This window comes from Oncorhynchus gorbuscha, linkage group LG26, assembly GCF_021184085.1.
Source record: "Oncorhynchus gorbuscha isolate QuinsamMale2020 ecotype Even-year linkage group LG26, OgorEven_v1.0, whole genome shotgun sequence".
NCBI lineage: Eukaryota > Metazoa > Chordata > Actinopteri > Salmoniformes > Salmonidae > Oncorhynchus > Oncorhynchus gorbuscha.
The window spans coordinates 37,939,445-37,962,951 of NC_060198.1; the positions used below are offsets into that span (position 1 = coordinate 37,939,445).

General features: G+C 45.5%; 1 protein-coding gene across 2 annotated transcripts in view; it reads right to left on the reverse strand.

The window, feature by feature from the left end:
* Positions 1-8,022: 8,022 nt before the first annotated feature.
* LOC124015068 (glutamate receptor ionotropic, NMDA 2C-like) overlaps positions 8,023-23,507 on the reverse strand; it is an 81,194-nt gene continuing 65,709 nt past the window's right edge. The window contains exons 6-13 of one of the 2 annotated variants that reach the window (XM_046329984.1): positions 20,836-21,004; positions 15,583-15,736; positions 14,952-15,152; positions 14,589-14,818; positions 12,391-12,551; positions 11,990-12,177; positions 11,335-11,567; positions 8,023-10,284 (exon numbers count right to left, since the gene is read on the reverse strand). In XM_046329984.1, coding sequence (XP_046185940.1) covers positions 8,662-10,284; positions 11,335-11,567; positions 11,990-12,177; positions 12,391-12,551; positions 14,589-14,818; positions 14,952-15,152; positions 15,583-15,736; positions 20,836-21,004 — 2,959 coding nt within the window. In that variant the 3' untranslated portion in view covers positions 8,023-8,661. The remainder of the gene's footprint in view (positions 10,285-11,334; positions 11,568-11,989; positions 12,178-12,390; positions 12,552-14,588; positions 14,819-14,951; positions 15,153-15,582; positions 15,737-20,835; positions 21,005-23,507) is intronic. The other variant, XM_046329985.1, reaches the window with a different exon arrangement.

Below are 23,507 nucleotides of genomic sequence, written 5' to 3' on the forward strand. Positions count from 1 at the left end.
GTGAACCATCAGATCCTCCTCTCCACCCTCTCCGAGTTGGGCATCTCTGGCGCGGCCCACGCTTGGATTGCGTCCTAACAGGTCGCTCCTACCAGGTGGCGTGGCGAGAATCTGTCTCCTCACCACGCGCTCACCACTGGTGTCCCCCAGGGCTCTGTTCTAGGCCCTCTCCTATTCTCGCTATACACCAAGTCACTTGGCTCTGTCAAGGTCTCTCCTATCATTGCTATGCAGACGACACACAATTAATCTTCTCCTTTCCCCTTCTGATGACCAGGTGGCGAATCGCATCTCTGCATGTCTGGCAGACATATCAGTGTGGATGACGGATCACCACCTCAAGCTGAACTTCAAGACGGAGCTGCTCTTCCTCCCGGGAAGGACTGCCCGTTCCATGATCTCGCCATCACGGTTGACAACTCCATTGTGTCCTCCTCCCAGAGCGCTAAGAACCTTGGTGTGATCCTGGACAACACCCTGTCGTTCTCAACTAACATCAAGACGGTGGCACGTTCCTGTAGGTTCATGCTCTACAACATCCGCAGAGTACGACCCTGCCTCACACAGGAAGCGGCGCAGGTCCTAATCCAGGCACTTGTCATCTCCCGTCTGGATTACTGCAACTCGCTGTTGGCTGGGCTCCCTGCCTGTGCCATTAAACCCCTACAACTCATCCAGAACGCCGCAGCCCGTCTAGTGTTCAACCTTCCCAAGTTCTCTCACGTCACCCCGCTCCTCCGCTCTCTCCACTGGCTTCCAGTTGAAGCTCGCATCCGCTACAAAACCATGGTGCTTGCCTACGGAGCTGTGAGGGGAACGGCACCTCAGTACCTCCAGGCTCTGATCAGGCCCTACACCCAAATAAGGGCACTGCGTTCATCCACCTCTGGCCTGCTACCACTGAGGAAGTACAGTTCCCGCTCAGCCCAGTCAAAACTGTTCGCTGCTCTGGCTCCCCAATGGTGGAACAAACTCCCTCACGACGCCAGGACAGCGGAGTCAATCACCACCTTCCGGTCACCTGATCTTTAAGGAATACTTAGGATAGGATAAAGTAATCCTTCTCACCCTCCCCCCCCTTAAAATATTTAGATGCACTATTGTAAAGTGGCTGTTCCACTGGATGTCATAAGGTGAATGCAACAATTTGTAAGTCTCTGGATAAGAGCCTGCTAAATGACTTAAATTTGTAATGCACCTGCTAAACATTGTTCGTGGATGTTTGTACTGGAATGTGGTGATTAATTCGTCTACTTGGTCTGATCATCTTGCCACCTTGAAAAGTGTGTTTCAAAAAGCAAACCCTCAATTTGGCCAAGTGTGAGTTTGGGAAGGCTACTGTGACTTACTTAGGGAAACAAGTGGGACGAGGTCAAGTGCACCCAGTATCTGTCAAAGTGGAAGCAATTGTTGCTTTTCCTGCTCCCACGACTCACGGCCAGTTGCGCAGATTCCTAGGGATGGTAGGGTACTATTGTACATTCTGATAGAATTTCTCGACGGTAGTAGCTCCCCTTTCATCTCTGCTTAGTCCCAAGGTACCATTTAAATGGTCCAAGGACTGTACCTATGCATTTAAGTCCGCTAAAGCGCTACTTTGTAGTGCCCCAGTGCTTGCCGCCCCCAACTTTGACAAACCTTTTAAGTTGGAGGTAGACGCTAGTATAATGGGTGTGGGTTCGGTTCTCTTGCAGGAAGATGAAGATGGAGTGGATCGGCCCTTCAGTTTCTTCTCCCGTAAGTTCAACTCGTGTCAGTCAAGATACTCCACAATTGAACAAGAGACGCTGGCTTTATTGCTAGCCTTACAGTTCTTTGAGGTATATGTGGGCTCTAGTGCCTTGCCGATACTGGTCTTCACGGACCATAAACCTTTAGTGTTTTTGAAGCAAATGTACAATCAGAACCGCCGCCTTATGCGGTGGGCTCTGATTGTACAAGGATACAATGTACAAATAGCCTATGTGAAGGCTTCGGCGAATGTGGTTGCCGACGCTCTATCACGGGTTTAGTAACTGGGGATGTGTTGGTTTTTGTTATTGCAAACTGTATGTTTGCATTTTTTTGTGGTGGGCGTGTTATGTTCCCCAGTTTCAGTGTTGTAGTTTGTGTATTTGTGAGTGTGTGTTTCAGGAAATGGCTTCCTGAAATTCTCCCCAGCAGCTGATTGGTTGGCCCCCATTGATGATTGGAGAGCTGACCCCGCCCCCTCAGTACACAGCTGACTCCAATTACCAATTCCTTCTGAAGCCATATAAGTCAGTGTTCTGTTGTTCAGAAGATAGTTTGATTGTGATATAGAGAGATTGATTGTGATGTCCAGAGATGATTGCTGCGAGAGGAGGCTGATGGCTGTGGGTTATGTACTATTTTGGTGGTTCTCAGAGGTATAATTTGTTGCTAGTATTTTGTAGCCGGTCCTACTAAGGTATGTCTATGACAAAAGGACTGTGTTTTTGATTGTGAAATTGTCTGTAATATTCTGTTTCATTTGTTCTTAGGGGGGAAAGGGAAGGCACCTAGGGAGTGCTTAGGCAAGAGGCCCGCAGGCATACATATACCCGTAGTATATTCACTGTCTAGGCACACTAGGTAAGACCTGGGCGGACCACCCCCTGTATTTTGGTTAGGGCACCAGGTGGTGCTAAATTAGGTAAGTAGTGGGTAGGCAGGTAAGGTAGGAAAGGGGGAGATTTACTTTCTTTGCTTTGGTTCCGTCCAGCCCCTTTTCCCCATATTACCGTTTGACGGAATACATTCATAGTAAACAGAATATTCTCTGCCTTTTGTCATCCTGGCCCTGCATGTCCCCAGGCACCCTCATTTGTTGACTTCTGTAATCGAAAAAGCCTTGGTTTCATGCATGTCAACATCAGAAGCCTCCTCCCTAAGTTTGTTTTACTCACTGCTTTAGCACACTCTGCTAACCCTGATGCCCTTGCCGTGTCTGAATCCTGGCTCAGGAAGGCCACCAAAAATTCAGAGATTTCCATACCCAACTATAACATCTTCCGTCAAGATAGAACTGCCAAAGGGGGAGGAGTTGCAGTCTACTGCAGAGATGGCCTGCAAAGTAATGTCATACTTTCCAGGTCCATACCCAAACAGTTCGAACTACTAATTTTGAAAATCACTCTCTCCAGAAATAAGTCTCTCACTGTTGCCGCCTGCTACCGACCCCCCTCAGCTCCCAGCTGTGCCCTGGACACCATTTGTGAATTGATTGCCCCCCATCTAGCTTCAGAGTTTTTTCTGTTAGGTGACCTAAACTGGGATATGCTTAACACCCCGGCAGTCCTACAATCTAAGCTAGATGCCCTCAATCTCACACAAATCATCAAGGAACCCACCAGGTACAACCCTAACTCTGTAAGCAAGGGCACCCTCATAGACGTCATCCTGACCAACTGGCCCTCCAAATACACCTCCGCTGTCTTCAACCAGGATCTCAGCGATCACTGCCTCATTGCCTGTATCCACTATGGAGCCGCAGTCAAACGACCACCACTCATCACTGTCAAACGCTCCCTAAAACACTTCTGTGAGCAGGCCTTTCTAATCGACCTGGCCCGGGTACCCTGGAAGGACATTGACCTCATCCCGTCAGTTGAGGATGCCTGCTCATTCTTTAAAAGTAACTTCCTCACCATTTTAGATAAGCATGCTCGGTTCAAAAAATGCAGAACTAAGAACAGATCCAGCCCTTGGTTCACTCCAGACCTGACTGCCCTCAACCAGCACAAAAAAATCCTGTGGCGGACTGCAATAGCATCGAATAGTCTCCACGATATGCAACTGTTCAGGGAAGTCAGGAACCAATACACGCAGTCAGTCAGGAAAGCTAAGGCCAGCTTCTTCAGGCAGAAGTTTGCATCCTGTAGCTCCAACTCCAAAAAGTTCTGGGACACTGTGAAGTTCATGGAAAACAAGAGCACCTCCTCCCAGCTGCCCACTGCACTGAGGCTAGGTAGCACGGTCACCACCGATAAATCCATGATTATCGAAAACTTCAACAAGCATTTCTCAACGGCTGGCCATGCCTTCCGCCTGGCTACTCCTACCTCGGCCAACAGCTCCCCCCCCCCCCGCAGCTCCTCGCCCAAGCCTCTCCAGGTTCTCCTTTACCCAAATCCAGATAGCAGATGTTCTGAAAGAGCTGCAAAACCTGGACCCGTATAAATCAGCTGGGCTTGACAATCTGGACCCTCTATTTCTGAAACTATCCGCCGCCATTGTCACAACCCCTATTACCAGCCTGTTCAACCTCTCTTTCATATCGTCTGAGATCCCCAAGGATTGGAAAGCTGCCGCAGTCATCCCCCTCTTCAAAGGGGGAGACTCCCTGGACCCAAACTGTTACAGACCTATATCCATTCTGCCCTGCCTATCTAAGGTCTTCGAAAAAGCCAAGTCAACAAACAGGTCACTGACCATCTCAAATCCCACCGTACCTTCTCCGCTGTGCAATCTGGTTTCCGAGCCGGTCACGGGTGCACCTCAGCCACACTCAAGGTACTAAACGATATCATAACTGCCATCGATAAAAGACAGTACTGTGCAGCCGTCTTCATCGACCTTGCCAAGGCTTTCGACTCTGTCAATCACCATATTCTTATCGGCAGACTCAGTAGCCTCGGTTTTTCGGGTTGACTGACTTGCCTGGTTCACCAATTACTTTGCAGACAGAGTTCAGTGTGTCAAATCAGAGGGCATGCTGTCCGGTCCTCCCGCAGTCTCTATGGGGGTGCCACAGGGTTCAATTCTCAGGCCGACTCTTTTTTTCTGTATATATCAATGATGTTGCTCTTGCTGCGGGCGATTCCCTGATCCACCTCTATGCAGACGACACCATTCTATATACTTTCGGCCCGTCATTGGACACTGTGCTATCTAACCTCCAAACAAGCTTCAATGCCATACAACACTCCTTCCGTGGCCTCCAACTGCTCTTAAACGCTAGTAAAACCAAATGCCTGCTTCTCAACCGATCGCTGCCTGCACCCGCATGCCCGACTAGCATCACCACCCTGGATGGTTCCGACCTTGAATATGTGGACATCTATAAGTACCTAGGTGTCTGGCTAGACTGCAAACTCTCCTTCCAGACTCATATCAAACATCTCCAATCGAAAATCAAATCAAGAGTCGGCTTTCTATTCCGCAACAAAGCCTCCTTCACTCACGCTGCCAAGCATACCCTAGTAAAACTGACTATCCTACCGATCCTCGACTTCGGCGATGTCATCTACAAAATTGCTACCAACACTCTACTCAGCAAACTGGATGCAGTTTATCACAGTGCCATCCGTTTTGTCACTAAAGCACCTTATACCAACCACCACTGCGACTTGTATGCTCTAGTCGGCTGGCCCTCGCTACATATTCGTCGCCAGACCCACTGGCTCCAGGTCATCTACAAGGCCATGCTAGGTAAAGCTCCGCCTTATCTCAGTTCACTGGTCACGATGGCAACACCCATCCGTAGCACGCGCTCCAGCAGGTGTATCTAACTGATCATCCCTAAAGCCAACACCTCATTCGGCCGCCTTTCGTTCCAGTACTCTGCTGCCTGTGACTGGAACGAATTGCAAAAATCGCTAAAGTTGGAGACTTTTGTCTCCCTCACCAACTTCAAACATCAGCTATCTGAGCAGCTAACCGATCGCTGCAGCTGTACATAATCTATTGGTAAATAGCCCACCCATTTTCACCTACCTCATCCCCACAGTTTTTATTTATTTACTTTTCTGCTTTTTTGCACACCAATATCTCTACCTGTACATGATCATCTGATCATTTATCACTCCAGCGTTAATCTGCGAAATTGTAATTATTCGCCTACCTCCTCATGCCCTTTGCACACATTGTATATAGACTCCCCTTTTTTTCTACTGTGTTATTGACTTGTTAATTGTTTACTCCATGTGTAACTCTGTGTTGTCTGTTCACACTGCTATGCTTTATCTTGGCCAGGTCGCAGTTGCAAATGAGAACTTGTTCTCAACTAGCCTACCTGGTTAAATAAAGGTGAAATAAAAAAAAAATAAAAAAAAAAAAAAATCCTTACTAGCACCTACAGTCCCATCCCTCTTTCACACCACGGGGAGTTGAGTTGTAGCAGGGTGTTGCGTTCCCTCTTCTTAGAAGCGTGCATAACAATGAGCCTGCAGGAAGGATACCACATGAGGGAGGAGGATGTCTTCGCTGTGACACACAGCTTTGAGACCGCCCCAGACCATGACAGACCCTCCACCTCCAAATCCTCTGTGTAACCCTCATTCCTTCAATGATAAACGCGAATCTGACCATCACCCCTGTTAAGACATAACCACAACTTGTCAGTGAAGAGCACTTTTTGCCAGTCCTGTCTGGTCCAGCGACAGTGGGTTTGTGCCCATAGGCGACGTTGTTGCCGGTGACATCTGGTGAGGACCTGCCTTACAACAGGCCTACAAGCCCTCAGTCCAGCCTCTCTCAGCCTATTGGGGACAGTCTGAGCACTGATGGAGGGATTATGTGATCCTGGTGTAACTCAGGCAGTAGTTGTTGCCATCCTGTACCTGTCCCGCAGCTGTGATGTTCAATCAGCTGTCCGTCCTGTCTCCCTGTAGCGCTGTCTTAGGCGTCTCACAGTACAGACATTGCAATTTATTGCCCTGGCCACATCTGCAGTCCTCATGCCTCCTTGCAGCATGCCTAAGGCACATTCACACAGATGAGCAGGGACCCTGGGCATCATTCTTTTGGTGTTTTTCAGAGTCAGTAGGAAGGTGTTTTTCCAAGTCAGTAGAAAGGCCTCTTTAGTGTTCTGTTTCATAACTGTGACTGTAACTTATTTTTTAACCTTTATTTAACTAGGCAAGTCAGTTAAGAACAAATTCTTATTTTCAATGATGGCCTAGAAATAGTGGGTTAACTGCCTTGTTCAGGGGTCCCTGTCAACCCAGGGATTCGATCTTGCAACCTTTCGGCTACAAGTCCAACGCTCTAACCGCTAGGCTACCTGCCACTCCCAATTGCCTACTGTCTGTAAGCTGTTAGTGTCTTAACGACCGTTCCACAGGTGAATGTTCATTAATTGTTTATGGTTCATTGGACAAGCATGGGAAACATTGTTTATACCCTTTACAATGAAGATCTGTGAAGTTATTTGGATTTTTACTAATTACCTTTGAAAGACAGGGTCCTGAAAAAGGGACATTTCTTTTTTTGCTGAGTTTATAAGGGTGGAGACTCAGTCGTGGTCTCAACTTAATGTTGAGGGTTAGAATAGTAGAATACACAAGCAAAAAATGTTATATATACTGAATGTACAAAACATTAATAACACCTGCTCTTTCGATGGTGTAGACTGACCACGTGAATCCAGGTGAAATGATCCCTTATTGGTGTGCTAAACTGTGCTAATGCTCCCCCTAGTCATTGGTAAGTAAGTAAAGTGAGGTGTTGATGAACACCACCCTTTGAAGCCAGTGTGAAAGTGTGTGTGTGTGTGTGTGTGTGCGCGCGACATGGCAGAATCACTGATGGGCTAATGTCATTGGAATCCCATGATGAGCCCTGAGGGAAGATTTACAGTCACAGGTATCACTGCTCAGACAATAGCATGACCATCCTGGTCATATAGACAATTCAAAGCTTCTGTTTGGATTTGTTACCTAACTGAACATGTTTCTATTCCATCTTTTTAAAATGTATTTATGATGTTCAGCAGAATACTCATACAGTGATTTGATAGATTGATGACATATCACAGTTTCTGAACAGGTTATGTAGGGTGTTAGTAAAATACAAATTTGTCTGCCCTATTGTTGGCATGTGAACTGAACACAGCGCTGTCTATTGGATCTGATATCCAGTGATCTTTCTGGATGAGTCAACAGAGGTGGCCCACTTAATGAACTGAAGCAGACAAACATCTAGAGTCCTGGGACCTGACCTGCTATTCCATTCTGCTGGCATTACATACCATATGTTGAGTTTGACTCAGAAAAGGAAAATATAGACAATTCCAAAAGGGCCTTGAAGTGGCCTTGTCATTTATTAAAGAGTAGAGTAACCATGGAAATACAGATGATAATTAAACATTTTCCCTTTTAAAATCCAAGTCAAATTATATCAGTGACCACCGGAGCCAAAAAGCCTTAGACAGCTTTCCCTAGAGCTCCTGGACTTACAAAAGTTGTGGAAGACATTTCTGTGGTTTGATAACAAAAGTATTCTCTTTTTATGTGTCTAAATTTAAATGGAAGGATACCGAAATGATTGAAGAGAAAAGTAAAATGTGTCTTAACTGAGTGAGTGGCTAGTGTATTGTCATCCAGATCTCTCTCTCACAGCAAGACAGCATTTAAACATATTTTAAAGAACAATCAACAGGTTAATTTTGAAGGTATTAAATACTATTCAACATTCTTTTCTTTTCTTATCGTTTAATGTTTACTTGACAATGTCCCAGCAGTAACAGCCTTTCAATGTCCTCTACTTCCTTCCATCAGCCAATGATATTATTGCACTGAGTAAACACTCAAGTCATCCATGTTGGTAGCTAATTCATTAGTTTTTGCCTAAACCAATGGCTGAGGGGGAGGCCCCAGGTAGGCTTTCCCCTCCCCAGAGGGAGGGATAGTCCATCAGCCTGAAGATATGGAGGGGGAGGACTCAGACCTCAGACTCCAGACTGGATACCCTGCCCCAGGTCTTTGGCACATAGGGACTGTTGACTCTTCTGGCCACCAGGACCTCCCTCCGATCCCTGCTGCCAGACCCGGGCAGGGGGGGCTCCTCTCGCGACTGCCCCACCGCACCCTCGTAGCCCCCAAACATATTGTTCTGGTACACTACCTGTCGGTCCCCCATACGGGGCACAAGGGCATTGTTGTTAGGGCAGTGGCTTGCACAGGGGAATAAGTGGCACATGTCCTTGTTGTAGAACGGCCCGGGCCCCTGGGGCAGGGGCCCCACGTATACAGGCAGGTCTGTGTAGGAGTTCAGGTAGGTGGAGTAGTGTCTGTGCACCACAGTGGAGGAGGAGCGCCGCAAGGCGGCTGCGTTCTGCAGGATAGCCTCCCTGTAGGATGGTAGCCGGGTGGACTGGGAGCACTTGAGCTTCTGCTGCTTGTAGGGGTAGGAACGCATATGAGCCGGGTCTAGGTAGGCAGGCTCAGCGGCCAGGGGGTAGCACAGGTTGTTCCCCTGGCTGCCATACAGCTTGTGGGGCTTGGGGTTGGCCACCACTACGCGGGGGAACAGGTCAGGCATAGTGGAGGTGGATGGCTTCTCGCCCAGCTGGCGGATCCTGTCACTGCTCCAGGAGGCCTTGAGAAAAGAGGCCCGGCGGTTGACCTTGTCCTTCCCCAGCAAGGGCACATCCTCCATTTCAGGCTCCAGGTAGGGCTTCGTGCAGGAGTTGCAGCTGGCGCTGCCGCTGGGGTAGTGGCCCCCCATGCAGGCCATGGTTGATGCAGAAGGGGCATGGTTGTTCAGGAGGTGGTTGGCCCTCAGCTCAGCCAGACAGGAGGTTGGCTCATCATAGTCATTCCTCCCCCTGGTGTCTTGGGCCTCAGAAAACACGTAGCTGTGGGACCTCTTCTTCCTGCCCATGTGGTCAGGGGGGTAGCTGAACTTCCGTCCCAGGGGCCCCTTGTGGTGTTCCACATAGATGTCAGGCACCTGGAACTCTCTGTAGGGGACAAATGGGGAGGTGGGGTGCCGGGGCTGGCTCTCCACATACAGCCTGCTGCTGGGGTGTGGGTTGTGACTGGAGGTGCTGGGGGGAGCAGGGTCCCTCATGGCGATGTGGGGGCTGCTGAGGCTGGAGATGGGTAGGGTTCTCTCGTAGAAGTGGTGGCTGCCACGGGCCGGAAGGGTGTAGCGTAGTGGGGTAGGCCGCGTCACCACCCTGGATTTGTCCAGCAGGGGCTGGGTGGCGCTGTCCGAGTAGTGGATGGGGAAGGTGGAAGCGAGCGCCCTCTGGGGGTAGGGCGAGTGGTTGTCCGTGATGCTGGAGATGTAGGGCAGGCGGCTGTGGCCCATGTCTATAGTGGTTGCCACCCGAGGCGGCAGGCCAACCCGCACATTGTCGGCTCCTCGCCGGCTCCAGCTCTCTATGGTCTTGGTGGCATTGTCCAGGGAGTTCTCCACTCTGGTCGAGGTCACGATGTCCTTGGCTGTCTGCAGCATCTTCAGCATGTTGGCCTGGGTGTAGTTGGTGGTGACGTCAGGGTTCTGCAGGTTTCCGTTGCGGTCAGAGTCCTCCACACCGTTGAAGCAGCTGTAGATTCCCTGCAGAGATAGCGAAGGAGGAGGAGATTAGCATCCATCAAAAAGCCTTGTCAGGTTTTGGAACAGATCCACATTTCTCACCCTACACAAAGTTTGAAGAGATTAAATCCCACAGGTGTTAATTATCTTTGGCTATTGTGTCTAATCATGACTTTCAAAAACATTATTGCTTGTGTTGATAACATTCACTTTGAGCAAATACAATTTCTATTAACCTGTCTGACCAATGAAGTGAAGACAATTACACAGAGAAGTGTGAAAGCCAAATTAGTTTCAGGATTGTCCAAAATAGTTTATAGACAATTTGTTTTGAATGCTTGTATGCATTCAGGTCGGTGTTAAACACACAAACTATGCAAGACAGTAAATGAAAAGGCAGCAGCTGACCATGCACTTGCTAAATTAGTTTTCCAATTTTTATGTGGACGGCTTTATTTTACTTTGAAAATGGGTCTCAGTCTAGAATGCTTAATCTCACCTCACCACTGAGATGGATTGTTAATGGGCCTATTTAAATTCAATGTCAGACGGATTAGGACCGTAACAGTATTGCACAGTCTCTATAAATTCATTTTATGGCTTTTTACTCATTTTATTTTTGCATCATTTTTATTTTAGTGCCCTTGAAATATCCTGATCGTGTACATCTTTGACTTAGTGCATTACCAATATTTTCCAAGTGTTACTGTGAGGCAAAAATCTAAGAAAGACTGAGAACTTTATGGTCAGGAAGTTAAACATTTGCTGCTGTGTTTGTGAAAAGAGAAACAACACATTTTATGGTTTCTTAGACTTTGCAAATTATGTCGTTGTTGCTGCTTTCATTGAATTGTTGCTTACACTGTATGTCATTTCTTTATGGAAAACTATAAAAAACGGTTTTGTACCTTAGATTAACAGATCAACTTTCCCATGGTGATTGGACCACATTCTCTGCAGAACCCAAGGCCTTCGCAATCTAAGACATGCCTCAGTGTGTACATCTCTATAGACTAGGTCTATGTACCCTTTCCACCCCTGTCCCTCGGAAGAAGGTTCAGCCACACCTACCCTGCTGATAGCGAGCAGGAAGTCGAGGCGTTCAGACTTGCGTACAGAGTGTCTCAGCTTCCAGTAGAGCAGATGTTCCCAGCTGAACACCAGGAGACTGAGCCCCATGGCCACCAGCAGCATGTAGAAGACGCCCGCCATGTTATCTATGTCCAGCTTACTGCTCATCACCTCCTTCTTCTCGTTACGACAGATCCCTGTGAGCCACACCGTCTGCAGCTTCTGTGTGTCACCTGCAGCGAGCGGGAAGAACAGAACACAGAGAGGCTTGAAGGTGTTCATTAAAACACTCTTGCACCGGTTGTTGTCATTGTGTGTCAATGCCAATCTCACACCCTCATCACTCCCCTCGATATACCCTGACTCAGCATTTTACACTTGTTGTTCCCTGGATCACAGTCAACTCTGTTACAGTATCTCTGAGTGGTCCATCGTGCAATGTACGCCAGTATTTTCATTAAAGTTGAGTTTTTTCTAATCTCGAGGCTCTGCGGGCCTATACAAGCTTACTTGTGTGAGTTACGCATTTTTATCATTAATGGGCAGTTTACCAGTTTAGCAAATTTGGGAGTATTTGGGACCTAAAAGGATAAGTACAGCTAAGATTTACAGTTAGCCACCCATCCCACTCCACACAGGGTTAATTGTAATTTACCATCCGCTAGGAACTGGAGCAGGGCCAGGTCTATAGGACGTTTCCATCGGGACTCCTTCTGCAAGGCGATGCCGTAGCCAGTGGTGGCAAAGACCTTCCCACTGCCGATGGTCACCAGCTTACAGCCCTCGTCTTTACCTGCCATGTAGTTCAGCACCGCAGCGTCATAGATGAAGGCATCCAGTTTCCTAGAGATAATAACAATAGGGATTTATCTTGTGGGGAAATGCAATGATAGACAAATGTATTTTTAATGACTATTTAATTACCATGTAATAACTTATCTAATGAATTATAATTTCATAAAACATAAAATATTTGCTTAGGCATTTTAGAGTGTGTTACGCTGATGTCTGTTTTCTGTCACTGACTGTGTATAATGATTATTTACAGAGTGTTACCCTGATTTGAGGCTGTTGAGGGCGTCCTCCACACCCTTCTGGTTGTATTTGACCATGTGGGCATGCATCTCAGGGTAGTTGCTCCGGATGTTCCTCTCTGTGCTTCCATTTGGGACCGTACCAAAACGAAACGGTGGATACTGCTCCTGTGGCTTCTGGAACTGTTTGGGAAATGTAGAAGTTTGAATTATACATGCATGAACAAGGATACCCAACATGTCTAGGAAGAATACATGCACTATTCATTAAATCTTTTAAATTTTTTTGATATCAAATACATTGACATACTTCCATATTAAGTAATAAAAAATAAAATAAAATGTCCACCCTCTCCTAAGATCTGTTGTCTCAATCCTTTTAGGTTCTAGATAGCACTTTATTTCTCAGAGTGTATGATATGCCAGGCAAACCCAGAGGCATGAATATAAACCTCAAAGAAACTAACACAATGACACTGATCACCTTGTCCTTGACTACACTAGACCACTGTCTCTTTGATATCTGCCTGTACCCTCAAGTGCTGTTCACTCAATTAAGTGGTCAGCTAAGGTTACCCTCTATAATTCCTCTCTCAATTCAACGATTAGAGGGCACAATGAACAGAAATTAAGTCCAGGCCATACTTTCCAGAGAATTAGAGAATGACTTCATCCCCCTTGACTGTAATAAAAACTCCTAATTTCTCTTTATTTTGCCATGCCCCTTTGACGCAGAGTGGACCATGTTCATTTAAATACCCTGACTGTGCAATATACTGGAAATAAATTGTACTTGTTCATTAACGCAAATACTCCAGTGAGCGATAATTGCTAGTAACCTTGGCTTGTCAGAATGAGAGAAATGTCCTCTGAGCCATTTCACATGAATTAATGAGACCCTTGGTGCTAGTCTTGTGCACCTCACGTCTCACTGCTGTCTGGTGGAGGAGCTGGAGAGATGACAGAGTGTTGTCCTGTATCCTGTACACTGGCTGCATTAGGATACTCAGCCTGTGTTCCTCATCTCACCCAACAGACCAAGGTTGCTGCTATGTGAATGAGGGAATGCTGTAGCAGTGTGATAGTGCCCCCAGGCACAGGATGTCATGCAATGCTCTGTGTTGTAAATGCCTGTTGGGAAGCAGTGAAAACCCTGACTAAAAGCATGGATGATGGTTGACCCATAGAGCTTGAGTCTTGCTGGCCAAAGTTAAGTGTATAGGATTCTTACAAAAATCTGTTAACATCTGACAGCTTGTACAGAAAGGAGAGACTAGCACAGACAGGGTCTAAAGAGGGAGGTGCCTGTCTGTACATGATGTCACTCTGAGGAGATAGCAAGGTCTTGTCCATGCATGACTTCATGCCTCTGAAGTGAACAGTCCCAGGAGGAGAAACAATCATCTGTCACTACATAAACACCAGTTACTGTCCTATAACCAGTTTTTATTCCGCACAAGCCTCTTGTTTGAAACACTTTCAGAAAACGTCCCTTTTTAGAGATCATACAGCTCAATTTAAATGTTCCACCTGCAGTGTCCAGTCTGTCTATTCTCTCTGAGCTTCTGTGGATTCTGCCCTGGTTGATCTGTAGACTCACTGTCAAAAGACACTTTATGGGTTATCGTCTTTTTTTCACAAAGTAGAGCTAATGGATTATGTGGGAAGAATATTAAATGAGTTCCCGGAATTCTAATGAGCAGTGGACAGCTCGGTCTTTTCCCTCAAATGCCTCTCTAATCCCTCAGTGCCTTAAAGAAGAGAGTCCACAAATCAAAGACTGAAGTTTTAACATGGATTTCCTTGTCAATACTGGTGTAGAGCACCTCCACAGGCCACACAAATATGCATAAGTTAATACTAGAATATATAATCACTGGCAGCTTGGCAAATCCACTGGTGTAATACAATCCAGGGGATTTTCACAGACATCATACCTAAAGACTTCAGGGATCTAATTGAATTTCACCACAGACGCTGGGAATCCTATTATGTTTTTAGTATGAGTGGAAAAAGTCACAGTCATGACATTGAGGCTCTGCCGTGGTTATTTGTCTTCTCTCAAACCGTTCGCAGCCAGACACTGTTTGCTCATCAGAAATAGGCCACTCTATATTTTGCCTAAGCCTAACATCAAACACTACAGCATGTCCATCATCCCCCCCCCCTTTCATAGACAGAACACAGACAGAATTACCAATGACTGATGAATCCTCCTACCTTTTTGTCACTCAGTCCAGAGACTGTGTCAGTGTATTGCTCCTGGATCATGAAGGCTGCCAGGTTGGCAGTGTAGGAGGCCAGGAAGATGACAGCGAAGAAGGCCCATACCAGGACCATGACCTTGCTGGTGGTGCCCTTGGGGTTCTCAATTGGAACAGAGTTGTTGAAGACGATGCCCCACAGCAGCCACACAGACTTCCCAATCGTGAAGGTGGGGCCTCCGGGATCTGGAGAAGGCAGGATGGTGGTTGTGGTAAAGACAGAAGGGATTCAGAGAGGGCGTATATAACATGCGTTTGCATTCCATTTCAATGTCATTTAATATTTTCTGTGATATAATATAGAGTTCTTTCAACCTACTTTTCCGTGACTTTCTACCTTTGCTGATACGGGAGGGTAGAGGTAGAGGGAAAGGTGGTCGGAGCTGACACTCACCCTTGGCGCTCACCAGACTCCGGTTGTACCCCACAGGGCTGCAGTACTCAAAGATAAACACTGTGACAGCTACCACCGTTAAGCACATCACAAACATCATCACCCACACCGCCGGACTGTAGGGCTCTATAGAGGAGGAGGGAGAGAAGAATCAGAACAGCTTTCTGGCAAATGTTGAAACCATGTGCTCTGACAGCTGCTTGCTAGATAATGGCAAGGACAATGTGGTATTGTATTGCCAAAGTAGCACATTGTCAGCAGCATCTGAAAGGGATGCTCTTTAAGAAGTATTAAAGTAAGTAGCGTAGCCTTGAACGAGCCTTGTCTTTTGCGAGTCGAACCACTCATAGGAGATGAAGCCTTTCTCCTGTTTCTGTAGCGTGAGGCACCTTGTTGTACGATATATTCAGTTGTGAGTTCTAAACTCTGTCCAGAGAAAGTACTATTTGCCATCTCTGTTTTCAGATGGTAAAACAAGCTTTTTTAAGCCAAGTCATTTGTTATCTCTGTAGAGAAACATTTTGTTTGTTTACATGAGCAGGTTAAACGTGCTCACCAAGAAAGGCAGAGGGTGAGACGGTCCCATTGCTCCTGGCGACCATCACACTGATCCCCGTCTCCACAAACGGCACGGAGAAGTCGATAATTTCTGAGCGCTCTTCGTTTATGGTCAGCGAGCCAATGGCCATGTCCGCCCGCTTGTATACCACCTAGGGAGAATGGAAGAGGACATTTTTATGACATAGAAAGTCTACAGTCTATATGTTCCATGATCTGTAATAAATCGAACACTGTAGTAGGTGGGATTAGTGATTCCCCCTGTTGACCTGTTTGATTCATTTTATCTATCAACATTGATATGCAAGACTTAAATCTCTGTAGGTGATATACAGTGTGTACAGTATTATCCCTGATATACTACACAACCCATCCAGACAGATGCAGATAACAGCCCATGGTAATCTACCCACCCATTCATGCAATGTCATCCATCATACAATATCAATCCTAATTCCTAATCCATTAGATATTGTTGCATATAGCATAGACCTAATACCTGTTACATAAGTCCCTGGCTCCGGGTGACAGTGTTACCAGCAGCAATTGTGCATTGTAAACACTGGCATACCAGACACCCCCCGCAAAGCAGGGGGCCCACGAGCCATGGGGGCCCCACGAGCCATGGGGGCCCCACGAGCCATGGGGGTCCATGCGCCTGTCATTGATGTCATCATTTTGACAGTAACCCTCCAAAACGTAATTCATAAACCTTTTACATTTTTCAGGAATGTGACTGAAAAAGTGAAACTGATAAAAGGTATAAGGTATAAGGGGATTTCAGTGAACAAATGCTGTAAGGATCTGGGTGTAGCTGGTGCAGAGGAGTCAGGCGCAGGACAGCAGAGATGAGTAACAAAAGGAACTTTAGTCAAAATTTCAAAATACACCATGCCCACAAACATCGGACCGAACTTACAATAATCGAACACGAACAAAAACCATGGTGGGTTAAATAATGAACGTGTAATTGGGGAGTTGAAACCAGGTGTGTAAAACAAAAGGAAAATGAAAAGTGGATCGGCGATGGCTAGAAAGCCGGTGACGTCGACTGCCGAACGCCGCCCGAACAAGGAGAGGAGCCGTCTTGGGTAGAAGTCGTGACAAATGTGGTGGTCAAGGCTACGACAGCGCCATTGCAACGAGTGGCACTTACTCAGCACATATCAGACCGAGAGCCTAATGCTTATTAGGTCGTTCTTCATGAGCTTTAGTTCATAAAACAATCTCTCTGCAGAAGTGACAGTTACAGAGATGGTAAAGACTGACTGATTGCCACAGCAACATTAAGAAAACTGGGCAGAAGGGAGTTGTGCCAGTTTTGTAACATCTTTAATTGAGCCTCTTTTTCTCCTTAATTGTCGGCTTCAACATGGTACTGAAAGAGATGATCTGTATGGGAACCTCTGGGGACAGGTCGTCTGGATACAGGACGGTCAATAAATTGGCAGATGCGAACAGATGATCGTCTTTAGCAGACAACAGTTCTTGAGGGCTTGAACAAAAACAATTGTTTGCAACTTCGTTCATACTGGTGAATTGGCGTTTGACTTGTGTGGCTACAATATCAAGAGTCCCTTATCTCGGGTACACAGCTTTCTATCTAATCTGGGAGAGAGCGCGAGGACATCTCATGTCATGCAGGTTAAGGTAGCCTATACAAGATAGTTGTATATTTCAAAACAATCTATTGGTAGCTGATTAGTATGCTGTTGCATCTAATATTTATTTAACAAACTGCAACGGTTGAATTTCCAAATGTAATTACTGTAATAACATTATTGCCACGAGCCAGTAGTCTCAATATCACAGCATTGCGACTCCGTGTGTAGCTTTGTGAAATGTTAAGCTTAACATGAGAAGATAATGACCAAATAGGCCTACCAATAAACATGTATCCATTAGCTAATGCAAAGCTAAACCCTGGCACCACAGAAAGCCTATCATTGATTAGATAGGCATGCAGCTGCATAGACCTTGCGGACATCCAGAGAAACTGGGTCATGCCAGTGGTTGTGTAGCTGATAACCCTATATAAAGGTTGTTGCTAGTCTAGTCAGAGTCAGTCCTGTTGTTCAACCCCTGGCAGATCCTCCCTCCCTTCCCCGCAGTATGATATCTCCTCTTAATAACCTCGACTAACGTTTCCCCAAAACAACTGTAATGTTTAACATGCTGATGGACTCGCCAGTGGGTTTACAGTCCAGGCACTCTGCCTGGCATTATGTCAGCCGTTACCGGTGCTACTGTGGCCAATGCCCCAGTGAGAACAATACTTCCCTGAAAACTAATGTTGTAACCTCAAACTCTTCCCGAACACGGTCAGCAAGAAGAATGAACTTTCAACAAGTTCCTTCTGGAAAACGTCCCTGGTATTCCAGAAATTATGGTTGGAGAGGATTCCAGATTTCCTGCTTAAGCCCTCCTGAATCTGAAAATACACCAATGGGATTTCGGGAAAACCAGGGAATTTATTGAAGTGTTGCAACCCTACACTATAGTCTAGTTTCCGTTTATTTGGATTTGGACCATAATAACTATTTGTTTTTATTAAGGGCAATTAATTCATTGTTATTCATTGCTTTTTCTTTTTAATGTTGATCTGTTTATCTGCACCAACATTGTCACACCCTGATCTGTTTCACCTGTCTTTGTGCTTGTCTCCACCCCCCTCCAGGTGTCACCCATTTTCCCCATTATATGTATTTATACCTGTGTTCTCTGTTTGTCTGTTGCCAGTTTGTCTCGTCAAGTCTACCAGCGGTTTCCTGTACTCCTGTTTTCTCTCTAGTCCCTGTTTTCTTTTTCCCCCGGTTTTGACCATTCTGCCTGCCCTGAGCCTGAGCCTGCCTGCCGTTCTGTACCATTCAGACTCTGCTCTAGATTACTGACCTCTGCCTGCCCTGACCCTGAGCCTGCCTGCCGTTCTGTACCATTCAGACTCTACTCTAGATTACTGACCTCTGCCTGCCCTGACCCTGAGCCTGCCTGCCGTTCTGTACCATTCAGACTCTACTCTAGATTACTGACCTCTGCCTGCCCTGACCCTGAGCCTGCCTGCCGTTCTGTACCTTTCGGACTCTGCTCTAGATTATTGACCTCTGCCTGCCCTGACCCTGAGCCTGCCTGCCGTTCTGTACCTTTCGGACTCTGCTCTAGATTATTGACCTCTGCCTGCCCTGAGCCTGAGCCTGCCTGCCGTTCTGTACCTTTCGGACTCTGCTCTAGATTACTGACCTCTGCCTGCCCTGAGCCTGAGCCTGCCTGCTGTACCTGACTCTGCCTGATTATTGACCTCTGCCTGCCCTGACCCTGAGCCTGCCTGCCGTTCTGTACCTTTCGGACTCTGCTCTAGATTATTGACCTCTGCCTGCCCTGACCCTGAGCCTGCCTGCCGTTCTGTACCTTTCGGACTCTGCTCTAGATTACTGAACTCTGCCTGACCTTGACCTATCATTTGCCTGCTCCCTGTTTTTGTAATAAATGTTTGTTACTTCGAACTGTCTGCATCGGGGTCTTATCATGAGGTCTGATAAACATAAACCTAAATCACCAATGTCAAGAATTGAAACACGACCACTTTTGAATCGTGTTTCTGAGCTCAGAGGAGGCAGAAAATGCTCTGTCATCAGTTATATGAAATGGAGCTAATTGATCATATTTATTTTACAGTTATAGGAAATGTGAAATCTTATAGTAAGTAATTTATAATTTCTTTGTTACTATATTTAGAAAGCATTTCAGTCATTTCAAGCCCTATTCTCCCACTTTTGATGATTAGGGGGAAAAAAAGATTTGTACTATATACTTGCGCTTGTCTTCAAAATCGGGTACACCTCAGAAAATTTATAACACCTTTTTACCAGAAAGGTGAGTGCCAGACATTACTAGAACTATGCAGCAGTACTAGTTATTGTTTATGGCCATCTCATGAAAAATAATTACCTTTGGGTATGTCTATATATGTCTTTTGGGTATGTCTATATATGTCTTTTGGGTATGTCTATATAATGGAAATAAAAGGTTTGTATTATTCTTCAATTTTATTGGCTAAATCTAATGTATTTAATATGCTAACTTTTTAGCAGGTGTCAGGAAAATAACCTCACACTCAACGTCAACAAAACTAAGGAGATGATTGTGGACTTCAGGAAACAGCAGAGGGAACACCCCCCTATCCACATCGATGGAACAGTAGTGGAGAGGGTAGCAAGTTTTAAGTTCCTCTGCATACACATCACAGACAAACTGAATTGGTCCACTCACACAGACAGCATCGTGAAGAAGGCACAGCAGCGCCTCTTCAACCTCAGGAGGCTGAAGAAATTTGGCTTGTCACCAAAAGCACTCACAAACTTCAACAGATACACAATCGAGAGCATCCTGGCGGGCTGTATCACCGCCTGGTACAGCAACTGCTCCACCCTCAACCGTAAGGCTCTCCAGAGGGTAGTGAGGTCTGCACAACGCATCACCGGGGGCAAACTACCTGCCCTCCAGGACACCTACACCACCCGATGTTACAGGAAGGCCATAAAGATCATCAAGGACATCAACCACCCGAGCCACTGCCTGTTCACCCCGCTATCATCCATAAGGCGAGGTCAGTACAGGTGCATCAAAGCTGGGATCGAGAGACTGAAAAACAGCTTCTATCTCAAGGCCATCAGACTGTTAAACAGCCACCACTAACATTGAGTGGCTGCTGCCATCACACTGACACTGACACTGACTCAACTCCAGCCACTTTAATAATGGGAATTGATGGGAAATTATGTAAATATATCACTAGCCATTTTAAACAATGCTACCTTATATAATGTTACTTACCGTACATTATTCATCTCATATGCATACGTATATACGGTACTCTATATCATCGACTGCATCCTTATGTAATACATGTATCGCTAGCCACTTTAACTATGCCACTTTGTTTACATACTCATCTCATATGTATATACTGTACTCGATACCATCTACTGTATCTTGCCTATGCTGCTCTGTACCATCACTCATTCATATATCCTTATGTACATATTCTTTATCCCCTTACACTGTGTATAAGACAGTAGCTTTGGAATTGTTAGTTAGATTACTTGTTGGTTATTACTGCATTGTCGGAACTAGAAGCACAAGCATTTCTCTACACTCGCATTAACATCTGCTAACCATGTGTATGTGACAAATAACATTCGATTTGATTTGATTTGAATTATAATGCTTGTTAGAATAACCATCATCTCCTTACCTCTCCGATCATGCCGTTCCAACTGCCTCTGACCAGCTTGCCGTGCTTCCCGTTGGTGACCAGGTAGAGGTCGTATGAGAATTTGGTGGTGCGGGACAGCTTCTTCAGGATGTCTATGCAGAAACCCTTACAGCACAGTTTGGTGTAGGGCTCAGTATGACCTACAATACTGGGGAGACAGAGGACAAAAAAATACACTAGAATGTTTGTATAAAACATTTGCCCAATGTTGCAAGAAGATTCCTAGAATGCATTTCATCTCTTCTTTAAAGGTTCTCAGAATTTTTTTTAGGTTGTGGGAACAATCTGGTGAGAACATTGTGGGGCCATAAGAAAAGATCTGTTCCCAAAACACAAAAAGTGTCCAGTTGTGCAGACAATTCTACAATGTTTCTTTTAGGGTGCAAGAAACATTCACCTGAAGTTGCAAGAACGTTGCTAGAACCTATTTCGTCTGTTCTTTAAAGGTTCCCAGAATGTTTCCCTTGGTTGTGGGAACAGTCTGGTAGGAACATTGTGGGTAATTAATTCATTGTTATTCATTACTTTTTCGTTTGAATGTTTATCTGAACTCAGCGCCAACATTGTCACACCCTGATCTGTTTCACCTGTCTTTGTGCTTGTCTCATTTTCCACCCGAATTTGCAAATAAATTAAGAAAAAATCCTACAATGAGATTTTCTGGATTTTCTTTCTTGTTTTGTCTGTCATAGTTGAAGTGTACCTATGATGAAAATTACAGGCCTCTCTCATCTTTTTAAGTGGGAGAACTTGCACAATTGGTGGCTGACTAAATACTTTTTGTTGCACGATTGTAGCCATGGCAGTGTGGTCAGTCAGGATTTCCATTCTTCCTTTTTAGTCTGAGACATGACTAAGTCAGGGACATACTGGTAGCTGGGTTATACACCATCACATCACCCATTCTCTTTATATGCTGCGTACTTATTTACAAAGTATCCAAGACTATGAGTGCTGATCTAGGATATCGTTTGCTTTTCAGATCGTGAAAATAGGGCAGGGGGACCATGGGAAGCGTCTCAAAATAGGAATTATATCGGATGTGTTTTTGAAAAGTTGAACGGTCAATTTTTACACAACGTTACATTTTTTACGGTTATTCTAAATTCTGCATTTCTGTTGGATTTATACATTTTTGCAAAATAAAGACAATATCTGTCATTTCTGCCGAAGTCGATGCCTCTCCTTGTTCGGGCGGTGTTCGGCGGTCGACGTCGCCTGTCTTCTAGCCATTGCCGATCAATTTTTCATTTTCCATTTTCCACATATTCGGTAGCAAACTGGAGCCTTTTATTTGGCGAACCAAAAGTACATGGCACAAACAAGCACAAAATAAAAATACGGGTTGAACATAAACCAGCGCAACCAGCCTAACGTGCGCATACATGAAAGCAGATAAACAATACCACACAAAGACATGGGGGAAACAGAGGGTTAAATACACAACACATAATGAGGGAAATGAGAACCAGGTGTGTGGGAAAACGAGACAAATCAAATGGAACATGAAAAATGGATCGGCATTGGCTAGAAGACCGGCGACGTCGACCGCCGAACACCGCCTGAACAAGGAGAGGCATCGACTTCGGTAGAAGTCGTGACAATAACTTTTAGTAGATTATATCTGAGCCTCAATTTCAACATCTTTTTAAAGGAAACGTGGTTAAAGAAAATGTGGGATTGAACCTGCAATCTTGTAGCCAAATAATGAACCATGTGCCACCAGGAGATAGCTATGGTATTGTGGGGGGTCTAATATAGTCAATCAGGACACAGAACACAATTTCTGAGTTGTTTAAAAATTTTCCCATCCTCTTCATAGTACTTGTAAAATATGGTTGTATTTGTATGATAAACACTCTTCAAATGCCCTATGAATTCAATTAAAATGCCATGTATTACCTTGTAGTGAGCCTACAATACTGTCACGCCCTCATCTGTTTCACCTGTCCTTGTGATTGTCTCCACCCCATCCAGGAGTCGCTTATTTTCCCCAGTGTATTTATCCCTGTGTTTCCTGTTCCTCTGTGCCAGTTCGTCTTGTATGTTTCCAAGTCAACCAGCGGTGTTCCTGTTCTCCTGCTTTTTGCATTCTCCTTTTTCTAGTCCTCCTGGTTTTGACCATTGCCTGTTTCTGGACTTTGTACCAGCCTGCCTGACCATTCTGCCTGCCTTGACCACGAGTCTGTCTGCCACTCTGTACTTCCTGGATTCTGATCTGGTTTTGACCTTTTTGCCTGACATTCTCTTGCCTACCCCTTTTTTCACCTTTATTTAACCAGGTAGGCTAGTTGAGAACAAGTTCTCATTTGCAACTGCGACTTGGCCAAGATAAAGCATAGCAGTGTGAACAGACAACACAGAGTTACACATGGAGTAAACAATTAACAAGTCAATAACACAGTAGAAAAAAAGGCATGTGGAGGTAGGCGAATAATTACAATATTGCAGATTAACACTGGAGTGATAAATGATCAGATGATAATGTACAGGTAGAGATATTGGTGTGCAAAAGAGCAGAAAAGTAAATAAATAAAAACTGTGGGGATGAGGTAGGTGAAAATGGGTGGGCTATTTACTAATAGATTATGTACAACTGCAGCGATCGGTTAGCTGCTCAGATAGCTGATGTTTGAAGTTGGTAAGGGAGA